We start from the raw sequence: 24,512 nt of genomic DNA, 5'->3' as shown, positions 1-24,512 counted from the left end.
AGAGGGGACTCCTAAATCACAGGGACTCAGAGATGGGCCAAGGAACAAACAGCCAGGTAGCTACGTTAACCCAATTTGATACAACCATCTATTATGGTCAACATAAATGCACCACTGCTCAGTATTGCCCCCAAGCGTATGCTCAGCTGTTCAAACACTGTGACCCCGAAATATTTGCTAGTGGCTCCTCTCCCTGGGTCTGGCCTGTGTCTGCAGCCTCACATACCTGCCTCTGGTATCTTCACCTGCGCAAGTGCTGGCACTCAGTGCCTTGTGCACAAGCAAGCAATTAGCACTCAAGATTGTCTGCCAAGTGGAGCAGTAAAGATAAATCACCCCTCTTGAACACATAAGCAAAAGGTGAGCACCTGAGCCACTCTCTGTTGGCTCCCAGCACTCACACACAGCAGGGATGGCAGCACGTTGCAGGGAGAGGGAAGCAATGATTCATCAGAGAGGACTTTCCACCCCCATCCATCATGGATGAGCTTTTGTTTCCTACACAAAGTCAGATCCAGATGCTATGGAACACGTTTCTGAAGCCCCAGGTAGGTGTGCAAAAAAAAAAAAAAAAGATCCTCAAACTCACAAAGTAATTTATGCAACAGGGAAGCCTGGGAGTCAGCAAGTAGAGGAGCCCACAGAGCTGCTAGTGGGAGGACGAGAGCATCTGCTAGGACAGCACTAGCCATGCAGCTTATACCCTGCTTTGCCAGCATCCCTCCAACTGTCCACCACAGAGGCAGAAAGAGGAGTCCTGAAGAGCCAGTAGCTGGCAAATTTCCTACCATCTGGGAGCCCTGGCTCCAGGCAGTCTCCGGTGGCAGAGGTGGGCAGCAAATGTCAAGCTACATCAGATTTTAGTGGCAATGGCCCTGTGTCTGAGGCAGCCAGGGTGAAGGTGCGAGTTGGGGATGAAGAGGAGGGTATGGGACATACCCTCCCGTAGTAATGGGCAGTGGGAGAAGAAGGACTGGAGAGCCAAGACAGCAGGCTGCAGGGCTGTGGTGTGGTCCTGCTGCCACAACACAAGCTGTGGATGAACTCTGCTTTCACTGAGACATTCCTGTGTAGGCAGTGTCCACAGACAAGAAGGTTCAATTGCTGTCTGTGCCAAGGAAAGAGGGGAAAGACAAAGAGAAATGGAGGACGAGGTATTTGTAAACAGGCCAACTCACTCCTTTCCATGTAGAGCATTGCGAGGACCTGTTCTTGCTAAGGGTGTAGGCCTGGCTAGCATAGATGGCTACTTGGTTCCATACAGAGCATAAGATCTGGCTGTTTATGTCAGATAAGGGAAGTAGCCATGGGGATGCCAAGCTTTCAGGTGGTTTTGGGTTTGGGGAGCAGGCCAAGCTGTCGGAGAAGCACATACAGTGAAGCCTCCCAAAGAAGAAAGGGACCTCAGGAATAACCCTAAACACTCCTGCTTGCCCTATCACACAGGCAAACAGGCTTCTACCCTGGCTCCTCTACATGGGAGATGGCTCCACAGCTCAGGAAATTTTTGCTCGTCTACCTTTCTAACAGTATCACCAGGCAATCTGTACCATCTGCTTGTCCTTCTGCTTTAATAACTCTTCTGCCTTTTTGGTGTCCCTCCAGCCTACCGTATCCTTACAGGCAGCAATTAAATCTCCTTCACCAAGACTAAAGACACAAAGCCTTGTTGGTCTCCTCTTTGTAACGTGAGTTCTCCTGGGTCCCACTCACCTTATCGGCCTTTCTCTGTACCTGCTACCAGCACAGTCCAGCTCTCTTGAACATGGGTAACCAGGCGTATATGTAATGACCATCTGAAGTTTCGCTCTGATTTTTGAAATGGCAGTGAGATTTCACGACAGCTGGTGTACACACCTTGCTGTATGCAGTCCAGCCTTGCATTCCAAGTAATTCCCAACTGCAGCCAGCTCAGGACAAGGCTAGGAGCAGCTCAAGAGAGAACAGGAGATGCACGGCTCCTGATTAGTGTCTGGAAGAGCATGTGCCACTGCTGTGTATCCCTCTGAGGGAGGAAGCCAGACAGGTCTACTGATGCAAAATGTAAGTGAAAAGATAAAAACAAGAGTCCATGTGTTCCACGTGTATGGCCTCAAGTTGTGAATTCAGCAGAAAAGCTCATGGACCTCAGCTACGAGGGATTTTTTTCTTAGTTGAAGGCAAGGGAAAATTCCTCCCTTCTGGTGCTCCCAGGATCTGTCCCACCTGTGCTTCATTGTTCGTGTCTGAATTCCCCACCCTTTGCATAAGGACCATACTGGGTTCAGTCCAGCCACAAGACATCCACAGCAGACAGAAGTGCAGTGGAGTGGTCCACGCACTTGCTTTCAACCATTGAAACTGTCAGGTGTCCTTGAGCTCACAGGCACCACGGGACAGCCTGGTCCTATAGACAACACCTGGCTGGGATGCAAGCATTTGGGCAGTGATATCTACCACGATGCAGAGATTTAAACCCTAACAATGTCTGACATGAATCTAGTGCACTGGTATGAGCTGTACATCTCCCTAGCCAAAGGCCCCACGTCACAACATGCTGATCTAACCATAATAATAATGCAAATAAACAGAACAAGTTATCTGTACCCGCACGATAAAGGAGAGGATGGGCCACTGAACTCTGCTGCCTGCTGTGGATGCTTCTCCTGATCAGTTTATTAGGAACAAATACCTGCTTCTGATGTCAAACGCTAGCTGGTACTCACAGTGTGGTACTTGTCCCAGAGCTTTATTGCAGCTCATTTGGGTTCTGTTTGCAGCCAAGAGCCTCTGACACTGGAATTAATCATCCCTTACCCTGCACGACAAAAGAGTCCCTCACAAAAGGGACGCATTCTCAACAATCTGGATGTTCTTGTTCCCCCAAGCACTGGGAGGTCTTGAATTTGCCTGTGGAATCTGGAGATCAGCGCTTTCTCCTCCCTTCTCAACGAGCAGAAGCCACAGCCTGATACCGAGAGCAGCCCTTCCCATGTGCTTTTTAAGACATCCCTGCCCAAGGAGCCCTTTCCCTCCACAAGTTTCCCAGGGCACTCAGCTTGTCCACAGCATGAATGGATCCTGAAAATCCTCCCAGCACCAAGATTTTCCCCCTCCTTAGACCTCCCCAAAGAATAGCCACGAATTAGCAAGCAGGGGCTGTGTGTCACCACAAGTGAGAGGGCTGACACATAGCATGGTCCTCAATTAGTCAAGTGTCATTATCCCAAGCACTGGGCCATGCTCAGCTCCTTGACCCCTGGCTTCCCTCCTGCTCCTTCGCTACTAGGATGCTGGCATGGCTCTCAGCTCTCCTCTCAGCCACCCTCCTGGCACAGATCTCTTGCTCTGGAATGACTGAGAAAAGTTGTTTGGTTTTTTTTGTGGCACCGTGTATCTGAAACAGGGTGTGTTTGTTTTCTTTTGCACATCGTGGTCCTTTAGGACAGGAGTGGATGTGCCAGATGGAAAGTCCTGGACCTCCCTCCTTGGAGAGCTGCTGGGCTTTGTGGGCGAGGTACCATCTGGCTGCAGGGTGAAACAGGCAGGGAAATGGAGGGTGAGCAGTCTGTGGCAAAAATGCAGCGTGGAGCTTAGGGGTCCTGAAGAAGCTTGCTGAGAAGCAAGGGAGCAGGGAGGTGGGGGAAAGGGAACATTTCTTCCAAGCCCTCTTTATTTCTCTTGTGCTGATTTTGGTCCTTCATAATTTTTAAAAATTTAAAAATTTAAATTTAATTAAATTTAATCAATTACATTTAAATTAAATTTAAAAATTTAAAATTTTTATATTTTAAAAAGGGAAGTATTACACTTTCTGTTCTAACAAAAGCTGCCTTTCTGCAGGTTAAATACCTTTGATCGTTTTAAGCCACTCATGTAAGAGAAAGATGCAGTACACCACCTCCCAGCGCAGGCCGATGTCGGCCTTCTCACACGCTCTCTATTGACCAACCTTCTCCTAAGAAGAGATGGCTTGACCCTTAAGGCTCCTCTCTGCTCTGTCCCTTTGCTGATGGGACTGAAAAGGCAATAATGCTATGTAAAGGGCAAACCTGGGTAATCTAAGGCCAGCTAACACAATATCAACACCAGCCAACATGGGACACAAGGCCACAGACTAGGAGGAACTGCAGAGGATCCAACAAAGTGCGACCAAGGCAGTCAGCAGCCTGGAGCACAAGGCTTACAAACCCCTTACGAACCCTTCTACTGATGAAGACAGTAAGGGTGAATTTAATCTCAGTTACAACTGCTTGGAGAGCAGCTAAAAAAGGGTGGAATCAACTCTTCTCAGCAGGGATAGAGGATGTAACAAGGGGCGTGAGCCACAGAGACAGGGCAGAAATTATGAAAAGCATCTGTTCCAGGAGGGTGATGTCGGCCTGGGGGAGTTCACCAGATAGGTGGAGTTCTCTAGAACTCAAGAAAACCAATCTGCTGTTGGTGATAATGCTGCTGCAAACAGGATGGTGAACCACAAGATCTCAGATGTCCCTTCCACAAGCCTTGCTGGGCTATGGACCAAATCAAGAACGGCAGCATGACGGTCGAAGTAGCTCTTGTCAGACTGTCCTGATTTTTTGCATGAACTCAGGAGTTCAGCAGATTAGGTAACATTAAAACATGTGAGACACTAGGCCCAGCATCAGCATCACCTACAACACATGAAATTAGATTCAAACGAGGTTATTGTAGGAAGACTGTCACTCTATGGGGTCTCACACTGTCCAGCAGAGCGCAGGCAGCACTCTCCATCAAATTATCAGAGATCTAGGGGACGATGTGAAAACTTTGCTGGCAAACCACTTATAAAGTGTTCAAAATGGCAGTGTTGGGGACAACTTCTCTACAGAGCAATGGTCATAACTTGATGGCTGAGCCCATGAAGACCATTATAAGGTTATGCTTGGGTCTGGAAACCCAAATGTAGATGCTGCTTGCAAAATGGGGTATTTCATCCAGGGAAGCAGCATCTGAAGGGACCAAGACATTGTCAGAGAGACTACCAGGGAGGTAGGAGCTCATCGCAGAGCTGAGTGAGACAGCACAGTCCTTGAATGTGGAAAGCAAACAGTGAGTGGAGAAAGGGAAGTAGATTATTTGTAGTAGTGCTGCTACTGGGTACAATATGTAAATTTAAAAAATGTATGATTGAGAATATGAAAGTGTCCGCAAAGAGCTAAAGGAAGAGTCCCATTCTGGAAAGCCACCTCATAGTAAGACAGGATGATTGATCTTGGTATCATTGCTTATTTTTCCTTGGGAGAAGCTACTTGCAGTCTGTGTCTACATGAAGAGAAATGTCCTACTGCCACAAGACAACTGCAAAATAAGTTCGGTTGATCTAGATAAAATGTCAGTGAAATCCAGACCAGAAACAAAGTGCATGTTTTAAATGATGGCAGCAATTAATCATCGGAGAGCGAAATAACAGCGATGACTGCTGCTGTCTTTCTCTGGGAGAACAGGAAGGTGAATGGTGTGTCACCTTCTTTGATCTCAAGTTTCTCTTTAGGGTCAGCTCCCACCATGCCACCACATCCACCAGCTTCACTCCTCCAGTCCCACCCAGTGTTTGCGCCCTGGCCATTCTACAGGGGTTGTTTTCCCACTCTCACACAACAGCCTTTCTCTGGGATGCTGAAGAATTTATGATATCTGAAGGTTAAAGATGCCGCTGCTGCTATGCCATCTCTGCTCACTCTCAAAAGCACCAAACACAGGTACTGCACCTGTCCCCCAGCAGTCACCCATTTATCCCTGGGTGAACCAGGGTGATTTTGCTTTGCTTTCTAAGGCTAGCTTTCAATATAAAACCATGATTATTGATATTTTCTAAGGCCAGCCTTCAATATACAACCTTCTCATTCACGTGCAGTTGCCGGCTTGACATGTGTTGTCCATGCACAGCCACCCCACCCCAAATCCATCTTTTACAGCTTCTCGTGTCCTCAAGCCTTGTGTCCACCAGTGAGTCCAGGTGGGAACAGCACTTCTTGTGATGGTGGTGGGCATCACCTGGCTGCCGCAAGAGCAAAACCCTGTCACCTGCTCAGTCCCCTGCTCTGCTTGAGACAGAGCCCCAGCTGGCTGCCCAAGCCAGAGCCTCCCCGTGCAAAGAGGCCAGCTATAGCCACAATTCCCAGGCTCATCCCTCCCCTCCCTCTCCGTACCCTCCTCTCACGGGTACAACACCCTCCATTCTCCTGTCCCAGCTCTGCCTTTGTGTCTGCAGGTTATGTTACCAACTGCTAATGATCTACATGGAGGCTGCCAGGCAGAGTAAGCTGAAGAATTCAGAGCCTCTAATTACAGAGGAATTAGCAAGCAGTTACTGTTTAGCGCTAATGAATAGATATATTAAAAGAGACATCACGCAGGCTGAGAAGTGTGAGTCTCGATAATAAAGGAGAATCAAACAAGAAAAACACGAGGAGGAGGATCAAGGATCAGGGGACTGCAAGAGGATTTGCCTTCAACTCAACTCTCAGTTTTGCCAATTTGGAAGAAGTCACAGGCCATACATACATCGAGGTAACAAGTACACCACATAATTGCAAAGTGTGAAACGCAAGTGCTAAATAACTCCTCGGTGGGGTGGGTCTGTGCTGGGGAATGCAGAGACCCCTCCTAGCCACTTCGCACCGCACACCATCCCATCTCCCCCAGGCACAGCCCGCTCTGCGAAGGACGCTGCAGTAAGTCACTGTCCCAGACCGGTTCCTCTCTCTGTGTCACGAGCGTTTGTGTTCCTGCTCGCAGCCAAACCATGGTCAGGTGCCATGCTAATTCTGCTTTCAGGTATTCTGATGCCATATTGGAAATATCGTGACTACATGACTCTGAGCTAATCAGCAGTCACTCTGACGGTTCGTGGATGACCAAAATATTTCTGCAGGTTTCTCCGGCTCAGCACTCCGTATGCCCAACCAAGAGATGCCCACCTATACCACTGCTGCTGTACATCAGCCCAAATGGTCTTGAAGGTAATGCAGTGCCCAGGGCAGCCTGGGGCACGTTCACAACCCCTGCACGCAGACTGCAGCATTCAGACAGACCGCAGAAACTCGCTTGTTCCCTCACACACTCGTACCATATTGGTGCACTTTCACTGTGCAATTGGATTTAGCACGGACCCAGCCCCAAGAGGTGCTCCAGCTCCAGATGGCTTCCAGGAGGGACAGGGAGAGCAGCCCCTGACCAGCAGCCCTGTGGGGCGCTCTGCCATCAGCACAGCTGCCACCTGTGGCTCTCCTAGGATGCCGCACTGCCAGCAACCCAGATGCATCCCTTCCCGAGCAAAACCTGGGGGGAGCAGCCTCCTGGGCCAGCACAGAAGCTGGTGGCCCTGGGTGAAACCCCTCCAGCTCTGCCACTTGGTCTTCTTTACCACGAGCAGTGGAGAGGGGCCTGTGAGCACTGGCGGGTGGCTTGCAGGAGCACAGGACCTGGAGAAGCTTCCCAGGCAGCTATCCCGTATACCTGGCTCCCGGCTCCTCATCTCTACAGCCTTCCTCTGCTTTCAGGACCTGTGCTGGCATTTGGGCCATGGGCTGTGCTTTCTCTGAGCAGAGATTGCAGCTGGTGTCGAAACGCTGGAGCTGATCTTACCTTCTCTCCTCGGGAAGCAGGAGCACCAACAGGGGCTGCCAGTAGCGGTGAAAGCTGCCGCTGTGTCTGCAGTGCTGCCAGCAGCCAGGATTAAAGGCACCTACGGTGTGTGCACCCGCTGGCACCAAAGAAACCACTTCGGAAGCGGTTACGTGTCCGATGCCAGAGGGGAATGCTGAGACATCAGAGGACTGTGACACGAGCTGGTCTGCTGTGGTAGCTGGGATGGCAGCTCCGCCTTGCAGCACATTCCAGCTTTTCACTGAAATAAGGGGTATTTTTCTTATCTGAGACTTGGGATTCATCCAGGATTTGCCAGGCCACTGCATCTGCCCGTGTACTTTCATCACCATTTTTTAAAGAGCAAGAGACACCACGCCACATCTCACTCCATCTTCCCTCCCCGTCAAGTCCTGCTCACCACACAGGCTTTCACCCAGCACCTCTTACCCAGGGGATCAGCCTCTGCCTCCCACATCCCTTCCCCAGGGTCTCAGCCTGGAGGGGCCCGGTGGGTGACAGGGGTTTGCTTCTTACCAGCCTGGTTGGTGGTGATGTTCACTGACGCAAACTGCGGGGAGAAGGGGCTCTGGTCGGTGACGCCGTTCACCGCCTGGATCTCGAAGGTGTACTGCGTGTGGGCCAGCAGGTCGCTGATGTAGATGCGAGGCTCCGTCAAGCCCAGCTGGCGCGGGGCGAACTGCACGTTGTCCCCGCAGCGCGTGCACGCCCCGCGGCCGGCGCCGCAGCTCTTGCAGATGATGTTATACACCAGGTCCTCCCGGCCCCCCGAGTCCCGCGGTGGGGTCCACTCCAGCATCAGAGAGGTTTCGTTCACGCTGGAGATCACGGCCTGGGGGGCAGACGGGATGGCTGTGAAGGGAATAGACAGAAAGGTGTGAGAGCTGGAGCCCTGCTCGTTGCTACAGGACCTGTGCCATAGCAGTCTGTCCTGCACCACCTCCTCTTCCCCAGACCCAGACAAGCCGCAGCTTGCTGCTTCTCTTAGTGTCAGAGGTGTGTGCAGCAAGCTGAACAGCCAAAAGCAGGAGTGGGAAAAAAACCTGCCTACTTAACCCAGGCCAGCCCCTCCTGATATGTCCGCACCGTGCCCATGAACAAAATTCACCAGTTATTTTTTGTAGCTTCTGGTTCCTAGCCTTTGCACTAAACTCCTGAGTGCCTACACACAGGTCTTTGCATTCAGGTGCAGCCCTACACTGAAGTCATCCCATGGACTAGAGCTGCACAGAGCTGCCCAAATTTCTGTTCTGTATGCATGTGCAATGTTTACGAGCACAAACTGGCCCATGGTAAGAAAAAGTCCCCACTGCAAGGGCACTCCAGACAAGGGGCTCTGAGCACCCTGGCCTTTCAGACAGTGGCCAGCAGGAAATCTCCTCCAAAATCCCACTGAGACAGCGACCTTTGTGCTTTGACTGATGTCTCCTTCCCCAGCTGTGTGCCACCCTCCCCAGTTGCCCAGAGCCCACATACTGGTGCACGGCATGTCGACAGGGTCAGCATCTGCCCGGTAATATCCATTTCGGCAAACGCAGTTGGTGGCCCCTTCCGAAGTTGTCCGGCTGTTAATCGGGCAGTGGATGCATCCTTCATCCCCTTGGCTGGCCTTGAAAGTCCCTGATGGGCAGCCTGGAAGAAAACCAAGAGCAGCAGTGAGCAGCAAGGAAGGAGGGCTGATGGGGATGCCCAGAGCCCGGCAACACTGCCAGAAAACACCCCTGGGGCTTTGCAGTGTCCAAAGCCAAAACCTGACTAGTTGAAATAAACAAAGTGGAGAAAGAGCAGCTGGTCCAAAGGCCCTGAAAAGACAGGCACTGCTGCTCGTACCGCCTACAGAGATGGGGTTCCCATGCAGATGTCTCTCCCACTGTGTTCCCAACCACAAGCGCAGAACAGGGTCTACTCGATGAGCCTTAGAACTACAAAGGGGATTTTAATCCACAGTCATGTAGGATATTCTGAGCTGTGGTCCACAGCCACCATAGTCCTCCCTGCAACAGCAGCCTCCCAAGGAGGACGGCACAGGCTGGGCACGTGCATTGCCCAGAATACCTTCCCACCTTCCAACAGTTCATAGTTCAGGGACTTCCTAAGAGGCAGGCTCTTTGCATTCTTTCACTAAGTTACCCGGTCTATTTTTTATTCCACATAATTTATTTTTTTTTTGCACCCATTACATGTAGAAGCAAGGGGCTCCGTGGAGTAATTATGTGCTGTGTGAAGACCTGCTGTCCCCTGCTTCAAAGCTGCCAAGTCGTTTGATGTAAACTCACACTTGCATTGACAACAAACACTCAGTGGTCATCCACCTCCTCCCCTTAGGATTGTACAAACCTCTGTCATGTCCAAAGCAAGAAGCATGATATTCACTATTTTATTCTCTATTCTTTTCTCAAAATTAGCAAAGTCCAAATTGTTTTTTACCCACCAGTGTACCACCTGGACTACTTATCATAGTGCCAAGGTCTCATTTCTTAGAGATCACCTCACAACCTGTCACAACTCTGCTACCATCTCTCAACCAGTCCTTTCAGCCACATGAGCATCTTCACTCTCGGCGTGGGATCCTGGCTGCTCATTTTCTTCTAAAGCCTTTGGGGGGGAGAGGGGGGTGTCTTCCTTTTAGGGGAGGCAGAACTGACCTGTACAAAGCACTGCTGACTCTTCCACTCTTCCTAAGAATTTTACATTCATGCTAGTGCCCACCATTTCTGCTCTTCATTATTTTCCTCGTTTACTCCATTGCTAATCAAGCCATCACACTGTTTGGAGGGCTCAGCCACACAAGCAGCAGCATGATGGGGTCTAGCTCTGCTGGGGCTCTGACCTCTAAGCCGCCCACTATTGATGAAGATGCACCACTAGCAACAGCCACTCAAAAAATTTGTGTCGAGCAAGGCATGACGGATGAGGGTGGCTCCGGGAGTGTGTGGTGCCTGCAAGAGACGGCTGGTGAAGGCTGGACCACAATGTGAAATACGGTATTAACAGATACAGTACATATGGCTAAAAATATCAGTGCAAAGACTAAAGCACCAGAAGATCTTTTCCAACTCAAAGGATCACCAATGCCAATGCAAAAGCTTGGCTATACCTATTTATCATCATGGCTCTCGGTGATTAGTCTTGGTTGCAACTTTCCGCCACTGCTGATTTCTTGTGCAGTATGAAGAGCCTGGGGGGTGGCAGGTGGCTTCTGCACTGAAACAAGTTAAACCAACTTCTACTTCAGTTCAGTGCCAAGTTTGTCAGGAATGAGGTAGATCAGAAAAAACAGCCCGGGAAAAACATATACTCGGGGTTTCTGTAAGCAAGAGTTAGTACAGAGAAGAATTTTTTTTTCCTTTGAAAACAAAAAAAAAGGACTTGTGAATTTTCATCTTCCCTCCTCCAAAATCATCTTGAGTTTTCACTTAGGTCACCAACAGAACCGGACACAGTGCTCCAGGTAAGGCCTGACCAGGGCAGAGTGGAGGGGGAGGATCACCTCCCTTGACCTGCTGGCCACGCTCCTTTTAATGCCCGCCAGGATCAGGTGGCCTTCTTGGCCACCAGGGCACGCTGCTGGCTCATGGCCAACCTGTCATCCACCAGGACCCCCAGGTCCTTCTCCGCAGAGCTCCACTCCAGCAGGTCGTCCCCCGGCCTGTACTGATACGTGCGGTTGTTCCTTCCCAGGGACAGGACTCTACACTTGCTTTTGTTAAACCTCATTTGGTTTCTTCCTGCCCAGCTCTCCAGCCTGCCCAGGTCTCGCTGAATGGCAGCACAGCCTTCTGGCGTGCTGGCCACTCCTCCCAGCTTTGTACCATCGGCGTACTTGCTGCGGGTGGACACTATTCCCTCGTCAAGGTCGTCGATGAAGATGTTGAACAAGACCGGACCCAGCACCGACCCCCGGGGAGCACCGCTAGTCACAGGTCTCCAGCCGGACTCTGCGCCGCCGATCACCACCCTCTGAGCTCAGCCAGTTCTCAGCCCACCTTACTGTCCACTCGCCTATCCCACACTTTCTCAGCTTTGCTAGCAGGATGTCGTGGGAGACAGTATCAAAAGCCTTGCTAAAGTCAAGGTAGATGACACCCACTGCTCTCCCCCATCTACCCAGCTGGTGATGCCACCACAGAAGGCTACGAGGTTGGTCAAACACAATTTCCCCTTGGGGAATCCATGCTGACTACTCCTCATAACCTTCTTTTCTTCCAATTGCTTGGAGATGGCATCCAGAACAAGCTGTTCCAACACCTTTCCAGGGACAGAGGAGAGACTGACTGGCCTGTAGTTTCCTGGATCTTCCTCCTTGCCCTTTTAAAGACCGGAGTGACACTGGCTATCCTCCAGTCTTCAGGCACCTCTCCTGTTCTCCAACACCTGTCAAAGATGATGCGGTTTGGCAATCACATCTGCCAGCTCCTTCAGCACACGTGGATGCATCCCATCAGGGCTCATGGATTTGTGTGCACTGATCCCACTCAGATGCTCCTGAACCGTTTGGACTGCACGTGCCAGTTCTTTGTTACAGAGAAGTGATGGTGGCTCTGCAGCTGAAATGATAACATGGCCCCTGTACTAATACCAATTTTTGAAACAAGATAAAAACAACACATACAATTACTTTAGCCTGACATTCAGGGTGAATTATAGGGTCATTTGACCAAAGAAGTTTTGAGACATGGGCCTCTTTCACCTTCCCAAGGCTTATTTTAAAAATAACAACTTTCCTATACAGCTTCTTTTGCATCAGGATAGGGATACCTCAAAATGATACCTGCACTGCTGCGATTTAGTGACCCAAGGGACAAGGGTGAAAGAGTTCCCAAGGTTTAGTCTGGCACAGGGTGAAAGGCTGGGGGTCCCAGCAGGGCTGGCTGCACACTGCATGGTCTAAGCGAGTGCCCCGCTTCTCCCCACCAGCTGCCATCAGCACTTCTGCACACGCTGCTCTTGGAATGGGGCAAAACTCGGGGAGTGAATGACTGCTCAACAGAACATACCAAGCTGGGCTGCTAAAATTCCTTTCATGTGCCCTTCAAAACACGGCCACCGCTTTTGGCACCTATCTTCCTCTACAGGAAGTGTTCCCCACAGACCTGGGACATAATAATCCTGCAAAATGAGAACATTTTGGTATGACTTCTTTGAAATGTTCTGAAATCACGCTGAAAGACAGCAAAATCACTGAAATTTGATGCAAAGCCTCTTTTTTTTTTTTTTTTTGGTCAAGTAATGACATCTTCCAAAAGTAATTTAATTATTTTGTTCAAAACTGTTTTGTTCCCTCCAGGTCTTCCTGAGTGAGGAAACAGCTTTTAATTTGGAATCCACCCAATTCCTTGTTTCCAAAGTAAATAGCAAATCCAAGCACAAGTCTTCACACAGGGGCTAAAACGAATTCCACTAGGACAGAATGGATGTTCTCCTCACTCGCTGGAAGACGTCAGGACACCCATTTTCTGCCCTGGGTAGTGACAGAAGCTCTGGGACTTGCTGCTTTCCCTTCTGCTTGCAATGGGAGCTGGGGGCAGAGCCCCTCTAGAAACTCCTGCTTGGAGAGAGGAGCAGAAACTGTGAAAAGCATAGAGAGCATCCTATGGCAGAACTGCTTTATTTATCATAACATCCTTTATCCCAGGAGGGCTATTACCTTGACAGTGCTCATCACTGAAGCAGGAGTGCTTTGCAGCTTACCACGTGGTGAGTTCCTCCACCTCTAGCACCAACCGGAGGACTGATAATAGGGGTTCATGGGAAACATATGGACTTTCAATTGCCTCTCTGCTGCACACAGGCATGGATGTTTGCCTCTCTGGAGTATGGCTATGAGGCAGCAGCAGGTTTGCTAGGAACAGGGGCTGCAGCTCTCTTAAGAGCAGGAAGACCTAAGAAGTGCCCAGTGTCCTCATTTCCTACGCAGCAAGCACAGGGGAGGGAGCACCGCAGTGAGGAAAGGTTTCCTTGCTGGGGAAGAGAGGAAGCTTGCAATTTACCTCTTGCTCTCCCACTGCCTTTCCGTGCCCCTCCAGCCCATCGCCTTCCTGGCTGATTTCAGCCTCACGCAGTCCTGTGACCTCCCCCTCCATATCAGGGCCCAGATGGAAGGAGGCCTTGGACAGGGAGCTCCTGGCCCTCCACCGAGCAGGACCTGAAGCTCCCTGGGGCCCTGCTTTACCCTGCAGGAGGGTCACGGGTGTGGGACGCATCTCCACTTCGGCATCACCTGCTGCTCAAGGCAATGCTGGCCCCAGGTTTCCAGCCCTCCTCCCCAGAGCACTGCGCGGCCCACAGCCGCATAGAGAAAGGCATCCTGTGGCTCAGCTTGAAAGAAAAGCCTTCGGACTAGTGTGCAGGACAGGCCACAGAGGGGATGCCTGTTTGCATGCCCCATGTCCCACTGCCTCTCTCTAACCTCCTTTATAACTAATTCAGTTTGAGCTCCACATAGGTGCCTCTGCATGAAAACTGCCCTGGACTTTAGAATCCATCGTAGCATTGCACAGACCTCTTCTGCAAACAGCTCAGTATGAGCAGGTCTCTCTTATAATAGAAGTTTCCAAAATGGCACCTTAAATCCATGCTAATGGTTCTGAGGAGTGGCCATCCTCAGCTCTCTTTGCCTGCCTTTTTTTTCTCCTGGCAGCCTTCTTCCACTCGAGCAAGGCTTTTTTAACAGCTGATGGGAAGCAGCAGCCCTGGCTCTGTCAGTTAGGGTCTGATGAGTCTTAAATCCCCAGCCTTATCTCCCAGCTGCCTCTCGTCCCCCTCCAGCCCTCTCCCACTGACACACACACCCCCCTCTGTTCATTAGCACCGCCATCCTAATTACCTGACCCATGCCCACAGACTACAGGGCTGCCCTGCACTGGAGCTCGTGGTGCCACACCAGTGGGGTGCCAGCAATTTGCTCTCATTGAGGATATGGAAAAACAGGTCCTGGGCCATTCCAGGAAGGCCATGCCACGTCAAGGGAGGTGTTTTCCCCTGCCAGGCACGGGGGATGCTGTTGCTGGGGAATTGAGGCCAGTTTAGGGTCACACAGCTCAAGGGCAATATGGAGAGTCCAGCGGAGGGTCACCAAGACAGCCAGCCCTGATGCACGGAGCATATGAGAAGAGGCAGAGGGAGCTGGGATGGGTTAACTGGGTTAAGAGGGGGAGATATAACTGTAGCTGCAACTACTCAGGGGCAGATGCAAAGAAGACAAAGCCAACCCCTTCTCAGGGACCAGGTAATGACCATGGACAAGGACGACAAGTTCAGACTGAATATTAGGAAAAGTTCCTTCTCCAGAAGGTGATGCAGCCCTGGGGCAGGTCACAGAGATCTCCCCGGGGGAGACTCAGTTAAATGCTGTGGCTGCCTCGATCTAATGTTGGTGGCACCCCAGCTACAAGTGGGCGGTTGAACCACAGACCCTAGAGTCCCCTTCACCAGTACTTCCAGGTTGCTACTGCTCATGGTGTGTGGGGGGGTGCTTATGATCTTGTCCTTTGCAGAAGAATCTCATGTCCAACCAGCTCTGAATTTACCCTTTTTTCCTTTCATGAACCGTGCTTTCTTCTTATGTTACAAGATGAGGTGGGTTTTTTAACGACATTGTCACTTTTTCCTGTATTCTTCCCCATTCTGTTCCTTATGCCTTGAACCTTTTTTTAGTTCTGCATGTGAACGGTTCTCACTGGAGCAGCCCACCTTGGCGGCCACATCCCTCAAAGCACCGAGCCATGATCAAAGGTCTCCCAGTTCCCCTCAGAGGTGTATTAGCTCTAAATGCACATTCCCCTAGCTGGGTCTGTACCTTGGGACCAAACTATACAAAAACACTTTGCCTCACCTGCAAAAGTTGCCCAGTCTCTGCTTGTTCCTGTCCCCGGGCCTTCACAGTGTTTGTCACCTTCGTGAAATGATGGCCTCTGGACAAACCGAAGGAGCAATGCTGCCTTTGGATCTACCTATGCTTCTGCCTGGACATCTTACTGCCATAGGGAAGAGGATTCAATTCGGCCTTGCAGAGCTGTGGTGCAGGAGGCAGGCAGCAACACCTACCTGCCTTGCGTTGGCTGCTGGCTCTGAAAAAGACAGGATCCTGGGCCTCTAGGTGCCAGCTCTCAACACTCATCCTTCCTGGGACAGCCTTCCTCCACGTACTGCAGAGGTCCTACCATTTCCTTCCTGATAAATATAATTAGCAGCCCACGCTGCTACCTCATACTTGAGATAAGCAATTAATCCCATTGCCAGGTGCTGTCACTGCCAATGACAGTGACAGCGCTTGGAGAGCAGAGGATAGAAATGCAAAAAGGAAAACAGGGTTAAATGAGATTAGCTGAAGAGGAACGTGGAGCCCAGCCGACCTCTGTGATGTGGATTAAAGAGTTGTCAATAAAGGAAGAATCCACAATGCAAATGTTCCAGTTTAACCCAGTCATTCTCCATAGGACAGAAACAGAAGCTGACAGCACAAGCCTGCAAAAGTATCTTCCCCCTGCTAACGGCTTTTAGATAACTCCCCATGCTGTTATACAGCATCCTGCACCTCAAGCAGATCAAGATGGACCACATCATCTCCCCATAGTACTGCTCTTTCTGCCTCCCAAGCAAAGGTGCCAACACTCCAAAACCCACATCCTCTGCAATCCTACTCCCCAGAATTTCCCCTGAGGACCTCATCTGCCTCCCAGCTTCAGCACGGGGCACCTTCAGACAACTCCCTTGAAGGTGTCTCCAGCAAGGACTTCCATGCTGCACCCTGCGTGTTTGCAGCTCGCCACTGGGCGCAGAGTTTGAGGTCACTCCTTATACTCACACATTCAGCCAAAAAAAAAAAAAAAAAAAAGTGGGACACACTGGCTCCGTGGGCACATGCAGAAGGCAGCACTGAGTCACTGGGGGGGTGTGATGGGACCTTAGGACCAAGCTGTCACAGAGGCATGGAGAGGCCCAGCCAGGGTAGAGTGATTCCCTGTTTGGGAGGCTTTCCAAAGAAGCACACCGAAAGACCCTGCAAGGGACAAACAGTCCCAAACCTTCTAGCCAGGCTATCCTCAGAATACCCCAAAACAGGCTCCAAAGACCAAGAAAACTGGATGGCCAAGGAAGTCGGCTTTCTGGACGCCACTGACGCTGGTCATCACACTCTGACTCTGCAGCAGAACCTGGGCCAAAGCCAGGCACTCACAGTCCCCTGCTCTCCTGGAAGAGCATGTGCATCAGCCTGCTGCCCAGACCAACCTCAGCTGAGAACACCCTCGTCCAAAACCTAGCAGCTCTGTCCCGGGGCCCACACACTAGCAACAGGGCCAAGTCCTTGCCTCGGACGGGGTTCACGGCAGGTGCTTGCCAGCAAATCCCTCCTGTCGCTGGAGTCCTCTGCCTCTGCGGGGTTCACAAGGTCACCTCCCTGCTAGCACTGTGCAGAAGTTCAAGCATCTGGCTAGACCACCGCACCTGTGGGCACGCACACCTGCGAGCCGAGGCACATCCATCAGTCGTGAGGGGATTCAGCTGTCAGTGAGAAATGACTGGAATTTCTTACCTGATGGTGGTTCAGCCTCCCTGACCTGTCACGGGGGATCTTAAAGAGAAAAGGGAAAGCTTTCCATCCCTGTCTGAGCACAAAGAGACCGGGGTGTTCCCAGCATCCTCGGATTACAGATGGCAAGGACCGTAATCGAGCATGAATCCTGCTAGAGCTGTTTAGCAGACACCCGAGAGAAGCCTCCTCTATGCACAGGACATGCCTGAGCCCTAAACCTTTCAGGATCTGCATGTTCTGCAAGGCGCTGAATACCAAGGGCCAGCCCCAAAGACGACTCACAGCTCACTTGAGAGGCAAGCTTTCCTGTACGAAACTGAAATCAAGTGGAGGATCAGAGTCCACCTGCCTGACCACCTCAGAGCTAACCAAAAGTTAAAGCATATTGTTGAGGGCATTGTCCCAATGCCTCTTGGAAGTCCACCAGGACGGGAACGTTGGACGCTGCTGGTCTAGGAGTGCTCCCAGCCTTGGCATACCGGGTAATTCAGGATGTTGCCCCCACCTGTGCAGTTTTAACCCCAAAACCTTGTCTCAGCAGCTTGGCACGCACCGAAGTAGCCAGAGCTTGAGGTGGAAAACAGCATTGCACCAGGAGTCGAGGGATTATTTGCGTGGAGTGATGCCAGCCGGGGCCAGACGAGGTACTGAGCCACAAAGTTATTTCTGTGCAGATACGTGCTAGGAGATGTACAAAATGTCATGCTCTCCTTATTCATCCTCTTGTTTTCACGTGGTGCAGAGAATGCACTGACATGTATTGTAGCCTCTGACTGCAAAACTGCGGGGTTGTTTTGGTTTTACTTTAGATTCCTTATATTATGGCAATTTATTTTATTTTGATATTTTAAAAAAATGTTTTTCAGGGCAGAAAGCATGCCCTTTTTCAATAAATGTAAACGCTGCAGTGCTACACACTGACAGAGTGGTTGTTTAAGCAGTAAGCCAGTTTTCTCCAAGTGGTCTCCAGAAGAATTTAAGACTTTCACATTTTGTTCCTTTGTTTGGTCTTGTTTAAATGTTTCCCAAAGCTTCTGCCGGGAGAGCTCTGCCTCGGGAGGGTGGTATGTTAACAGGAACAGCTCCCAGCCTTTTAACATAGGGAAGAAGCAAACTGAGCAAGCAAGTGGTGACATCAAAGTTGCACTGATGGAAAACCCCTAATCCTATAAACCCTTCCTGCTTTAATTGGTGTTAAAACAAAGATAATCTTATCTCAGCCCTATAAAAGAAGGGATAGGATGTACTCTCTAAAAGCCTCTCTAAAAGCTCTCATAAACTTGACAAACATTCCATGTTTAGAGCTCAAGAAGAATGACTTTAATCCTAAAGGAAACATGAAAGTAAAAAGGGAGCTTTTCCTGGACGAGAGCCCTTCAAGTGGACCGTCTGCCCACCCCGTTGGGGAGCAGCCTGAGCCCGGGAGAGCCCACACGGAGCCTGCCAGACTGCTCTGCCCCCCGCAGCCCTTTCCACGAGATGCATCCTCAGCTGGGTCTGTGGGGGTCCTGGCCAAGCTCCGCTGGTGCTGCCTGGTGCCAGGTCGGGGTCACTCCCCCAGCACCCGCAGCGCTGCTGCGGGCAGACGCCACATCCCCCATGACCAGGCCTGGGGGACCAAAGCGGCCAGGGAGGGCCCATCTGCGCACATCTCCAGATGTGAGCAGAGACAGGATCAGGCCCCCGACGTGTGCCTCCAGCTCCCGAGGCTCCAAGTGCATCTGTGGCTGCTCGATATCTGCGTTGTGAGCAGCCTGTCTCTACCCATCTCCGTGATTAAGGATATTGAAGGAGCAGGAAGGAAATCCGTTTCAGGGTCAGGGGTGCAAAGTCTGAGACTGCCCAGAACAAGGGCTTTTAGGGGCATCTCCACCTGACTCAATCCCTCACAGCCAGCGTTCAGAATTTTTGACAGCACCATTTCCAAATCGATCTGCCTTGACTCTCCGCAGCAAGAGGGGCAGGGCAGGGCCCTGCCATCCCTGTGCTCTCCTCTCCACCTCCAGCTGGCACTCTGCAGGCCCTGCCTAGGTGCAGTTCCCAAAGGAGCCTTTCCAGGGCACAAGAAGCTTTTCCAGGTGGAGACAGGAGCGGCCAGGAAAACCTGGAATGGGCACATTTAATCATTATGTTTTAACGCCGCTCAGCACCCAGTTTAGACAAGCTTAAAAATACAGCCAGCTGGTGAAGTGCCAGCAGCCACTTTCCAGATGACAACATTGTTCTTTGTCAGCACTAGGTGCTGAGTGGAGCTGGCATAAGGGCTGATTAAAAATGGTTAGTTATGGTGGTTTAAATCACGGGGGATGTCGTTGCACAGTAACTTTGCAGCCTGCAGCGAGCAGAGAAGCTGAAGGCAGGCAGCACCACATGGGGAGGGAGGTCACACACCACCCAGGGCAGCTGCACACCATCCACCTCCACTTTCCGAAAACACCTTATAGTCTGCTTATTTATGAAGTATGAAACCTGAGGAGAACCAGCCTTCCTCTAAAACATGTTCCCAGGAGCTGGAACTGCCCCAGTACCCCTGTCCTCCTGCAGTTCAACCCAACACGGCCCAAGAAAATGAAGCCTGGGAGCATCCAGGGATGTTCTTGGTAGCGATTTCTCATTTACGAGACCAGAAAAACACAGGCTCACACCTCAGACGTGAACACAGAGGGTGTGCTCCTCCGGGGAAATCAGAAACACTGTCAAGTTTTAGAATAAGGAAACAGGACAGAGGACATGAGACTAGACTTAAGGTCCTAAAGCTCCTGTGTCCTTCAGCAATGTGGGTGGATTATCAGCAGCAACCCTGATAAAATGATGCAGCAGTGGATCCCCTCACACTGGCACTTGAGAGATCCGCTTGGAGCACCGTGTCCAGTCTGGGACTCCCCAGTGCAAGGAAGACACTGGAATACTGGATCAATACCAAGGGAGGCCGCTGGGACGGCTGGTGGCTGGAGCACGGGGTAGCTGACAGACCTGAGCCTGGACAAGAGAAGGTAAAGAGGAGACCTTACTGCTGCCTACAGCAACCCAACGAGAGGGTGTGGACACAGAAGAAGGAGCCAGATCCTCAGAGGTAGGACAAGATGCAACGTGGCACATGGAAAATTCCAGCTGGAGACAAAGAACGTTTTTCACGACAAGGGAGGTCAGGTATTGGAAGGAGGTCCCAGAGTGGTGTGGGCATCTCCAGCCTCAGAGACAGTCAAAGCATCTCCTAAGGGACTGACACACCTTCTCCTGTCACTGGAGCTGCCCATTGCCACCAACACTTTCATTTTTCAAGCCTCTGAATGCTCATCCCGTCCCCTGCTCAATGGACCACCACTTCCTGGCTGTGGGGATACATGTACAGCGAGCGGGATTATGCAAACACGCTGGTGGCCTGGAGGCAAAGCCAGCCATTTGTAACAAGAGCACAAAGGTTAAACAGTCATTTGTAGAAATGCAGGGAACAAACTTGCATCTTCACTTTCCTTAAAGTCACAGACTTTGCTAAATCAATCACACTTGAAAATGACAGTCCCCTTTTCCACAGCAGAGTCCCTTGGAACCATCACCACACACACACCTCGTGGACCACGGTGCCAGCCTGGAATCCCAGAATCACAGATTTTAGGGATTGGAAGGGACCTTGAAAGATCATCTAGCCCAATCCCTAGGAACACCTAGATCAGGTCACACAGGAATGTGTCCAGGTGGGTTTTGAAAGTCTCCAGAGAAGGAGACTCCGCAACCCCCCTGGGCAGCCTGTTCCATGTTCTGTCACCCTCACCATGAAAAAGTTTCGTCTCATATTTAAGCAGAACCTCCTGTGTTCCAGCTTGCACCCATTGCCCCTTGTCTTATCATCAGATGTCACTGAGAAGAGCCTGGCTCCGTCCTCCTGACACTCACCCTTCACATATTTACAGACATTCATAAGGTCACCCTTCAGTCTCCTCAGCTGAAACCCCCTGCTCCAAAGTAGAGGAAATCCTACAGACAGCCTCTGAAAAGTCTGTCCCTACAGCAGCAATATCAGCTTTGAGCCAGGGTTTGGAGGAGGAAAGATGAGTGTTGGGAAAGCAAGGCTGATTGTGAGTCACGGCTCCTCCCCTAGAGAGGGCATGGCTGGAGCTCCGGTGTCTGTCACTGCATCCATCTGTGTTTATATGGACTGTCTGTAGGGCTGAAGCATTATTTAGGAGCAGTCAGCTCGCTATCTGAGCACCGCAGGTGAAATAAAGCACACCAAGTATTCTAATCAGGAAGATTCACGACAGGGAGAGACAATTTTTAAAGCGTGCAGCCTTGAGTGCTGGAATGTTTGGAAATAGCAGGATTAAAGCTATTCAAACACCCCCTCCTGGCCCTCCCCAGCCCCCAAGCCCTCTCGTGTGCGTGCGTCACCACGGCATCTGCAGCACACAATCACGTGCTGTTTCTTCCCCACGTGCAGAGGACAGACAGGGCATGGGAGGGAGCACGCTGGCTTCTGCAGAAACAGGCAGCTGCGTGCACGTGGGCTATCAGTGAGCACGAGAGAGGGAAGCAGGAAGAGAGAGAAGAGCAAGGCAAGCAAAACCTGTCTAGGAGAGCTCTTTCCCTGCATTTGATAGAAGTTTTGCAAAATACGGATGGCTGCGTGGTATGATCATCCTCTGCTGGCATTGCCACCAGGTTCAGGGTCCCCAGATCCCTAGGAAGCTCTGGGGCCTGACGGGGATAGCCGGACTGCTGTGTGTGCGCAGACACGTCTGAGGTCAACGTGTCTTGTGCCACCACACAATCCAGGAGACAGCACGAGCTTAATGTGAATCTGCTACAGCTTCACTTCATCCACACGTAATGTTTCTTTCTAACTTCCAGCCTCCTTGTCTCCTCCTGCAGAAGGAAAACAACACAGCTGGCTCCTCTGCATTGGCCGTTGTCTGCCAGATGTTTAGGACAAACCACTGGGAAAATGTGGGCCCCAGTGGGTGAGACTCTCCACGTCTTTCCAAGCAAGAGCCCTGACTATCCTGTACACTGGACGGAGCAAGATGCTGTGAAAAAGCAGCACGGCCATGCCAAGATCCCCACGTGGCACAGCGCTGCCTGCAAGGAGAGTTAAAGCAGTTTGAGCAACCTCACCCCAGCATTACCCCGGAGTGCTTGGTTTCATGAAGGGCAAAGGAATCCCCTTGGCAGGGCTCTTACTTATCATTTTCTACAAAATCTTTTTGATAAACCTCCCTGTTTTGCACAACTGTAATGAAAATATGTCCTGTAACTGAATAAATACCCAGGAGAAATTTCCACTGCTGGCATTGTCTCTACATTCAATGCGTCAATTTGTTAGGAGTTTTTGTGCAGTACTGAGGGGTGCAAGGGATTGACATCAGTCATTAGAAGGAGAAGGTTGGACCCTAGGTTTCCTGGTTTCCCTTTCACTGATAACTTTCTCTGTAAGGATGCTCTGATGAGAGAAAAGCAGCACCAAAGAATTATCTGTCTATATCCATCAGGAGTAGTGTTGCATGGCAGGACCTGAGGCCAAGATCATAGACTGTTGATAATTTGTGGAGAAAACACAGATTAGGAAGAGGTAATTTTCAACAGCTTGTAATTCCTCTTATTTGGGAGGGTTTTTAACTGCATCCATCAAAATGTACCTTCCACACCTGAAAGCTTTTCTCCGCCAGATTTCGTACTCTTACTGCGAAGCGGAGAGACCTTGAAAAGAAATTGCAAGCAACGTGAGATGGAAAATTGTGAGGTTGCTCAAACACAAGCTCGGGAGCGTGCTGGATGGTTTCAGCTGCATGAAAGCTGAACTCAGTTCCTGCCTCCATGCATTTAAAAGTAACTGTCAATAAATCATGAGTCTTCCCCAGCTCTCTGTTTTGCTGTCAACAAAGCCACCAAGGCCTGAAAGGACAAACAACACACCAAGAATGATAACCAAGATTGCCTCAAGTATGTTGTTGCCCCCAGGAAAATGCAATTTCCTAATGCAAAGACAGATTTGTCAGCAAAAATTAATTCTGGCCAAGAAACGAGAGTGAAGGAGTAAAAATGTATTTTAAAAATATCATGAACTGGCAGCACTGGCTTTAAGTTAACACGTAGAAAATATAAGTGGTTGATAATGTAGCTAAGGTGGCAGTGAAAAAACAGGTCAAGATTAACAGCAACAAGCTGGAAATCAAGAAGGCAAAAATAATGAAGCCATAGTATAGATATGTCCTGCCCCCAAAGGACATTGAAATCGTGAATTGTGACACATAAAGAAAGTGATATATAATGAACATGAGTGTACAGAGAGAGAGAAGGATCATTTCATAATTGACACTTCCTTAAAACTTTCCATTCCCCCCTAAAGTAGGAAGAATATCGATGATCAGCTCCCTGTGCTAGGCAGGATCAGACAAATTGAACCCAAGAGCTTTAAGTACCCAAGAGCTTTAAGAGTCAACCAAGGAAAACTCTGTGATGTGAGTACTGATGTTTAGTAAACCAGTCACAGAGAGAATGTTTCAGGGGACCAGGCAAACTAATAATATCGCGGCATATGATTTTCAAGGGTAAGAGATGCTTAGCTTCACGCCGACCTTGGTCAAGACAACACCACCACTGACAGGGGCAGTCAGTGGAGGAAACGATATTAAAGAAAGTCCCCTGAAATATTTTCTTTGTATTAAAGGGTTTCACTTACAGGAACTTGGTTTACCGATCAGTTTACAGAAGGGGATCAGAGACGCTCAGTGACCATCCTCCCGGCTGCATTCTGCAAAGGGCAGCCTTTAGTTCTGCAGCGCCACACTGAAGCAAACAGGCCAGAAAGCATGGGGCTGCTGCTGAGAATAGGCTGAGTGCGACATCCCGCCTGGAAGCTGCAGCAAATGATCAGCAAGGTCCTCCGAGGAAGGAGTTGGAAAGCACCCAGCACCTTGGGTCAGACTCAGACGGGATGTGAGAGCTGCACAGGACCACCTGGTAGTTCCTTGTGCCCCAGCAGGGTATAAAAATATAGACAGATACGGGCTTCTTAGCCAGTGGAGTGCCTGAGCCCAGGGCTCATTTGGTTGCGAGGGGTCCTGAAAGTTCTTCTGCAAGACCTTCGCCGCATTTTCCCCAATGTTAAGCCACTTTCGAAGCCCACAGCATGCTACGGCTGTGGCTGATGGGATTTCCATTGCCTGCAGAGGAAGGGGGGAAACAACCACGTCTGCCTAGGTGGGAAGCAGCTGGGTTATTCAGAGCAGGGGCTGTGGTAAAGAAAGGTTTTCTTCAAAGCTCAAGGCATCTGGAGCAATTCCAGGCAGGCCTGCATGCAAGACAGATGGCAGAGCCCTGTTAATCCACATGGGCAAACCAAGCCCACGAGTGCACAGCTCTCTGGGAT

At 50.5% G+C, this 24,512-nt stretch overlaps 1 protein-coding gene across 2 annotated transcripts in view; it reads right to left on the bottom strand.

The window, feature by feature from the left end:
* The window catches only part of EPHB2 (EPH receptor B2), a 134,957-nt gene that overhangs the window by 41,378 nt on the left and 69,067 nt on the right, over positions 1 to 24,512 (bottom strand). For both annotated transcript variants that reach the window (XM_083802643.1, XM_083802644.1), the window contains exons 4-5: positions 9,088 to 9,243; positions 8,128 to 8,463 (exon numbers count right to left, since the gene is read on the bottom strand). In XM_083802643.1, coding sequence (XP_083658769.1) covers positions 8,128 to 8,463; positions 9,088 to 9,243 — 492 coding nt within the window. The remainder of the gene's footprint in view (positions 1 to 8,127; positions 8,464 to 9,087; positions 9,244 to 24,512) is intronic.

Source organism: Anser anser (genome assembly GCF_964211835.1).
Source record: "Anser anser genome assembly, chromosome: 17".
In the NCBI taxonomy this organism is placed as follows: domain Eukaryota; kingdom Metazoa; phylum Chordata; class Aves; order Anseriformes; family Anatidae; genus Anser; species Anser anser.
This window is presented reverse-complemented; position numbering and strand designations above follow the sequence as displayed.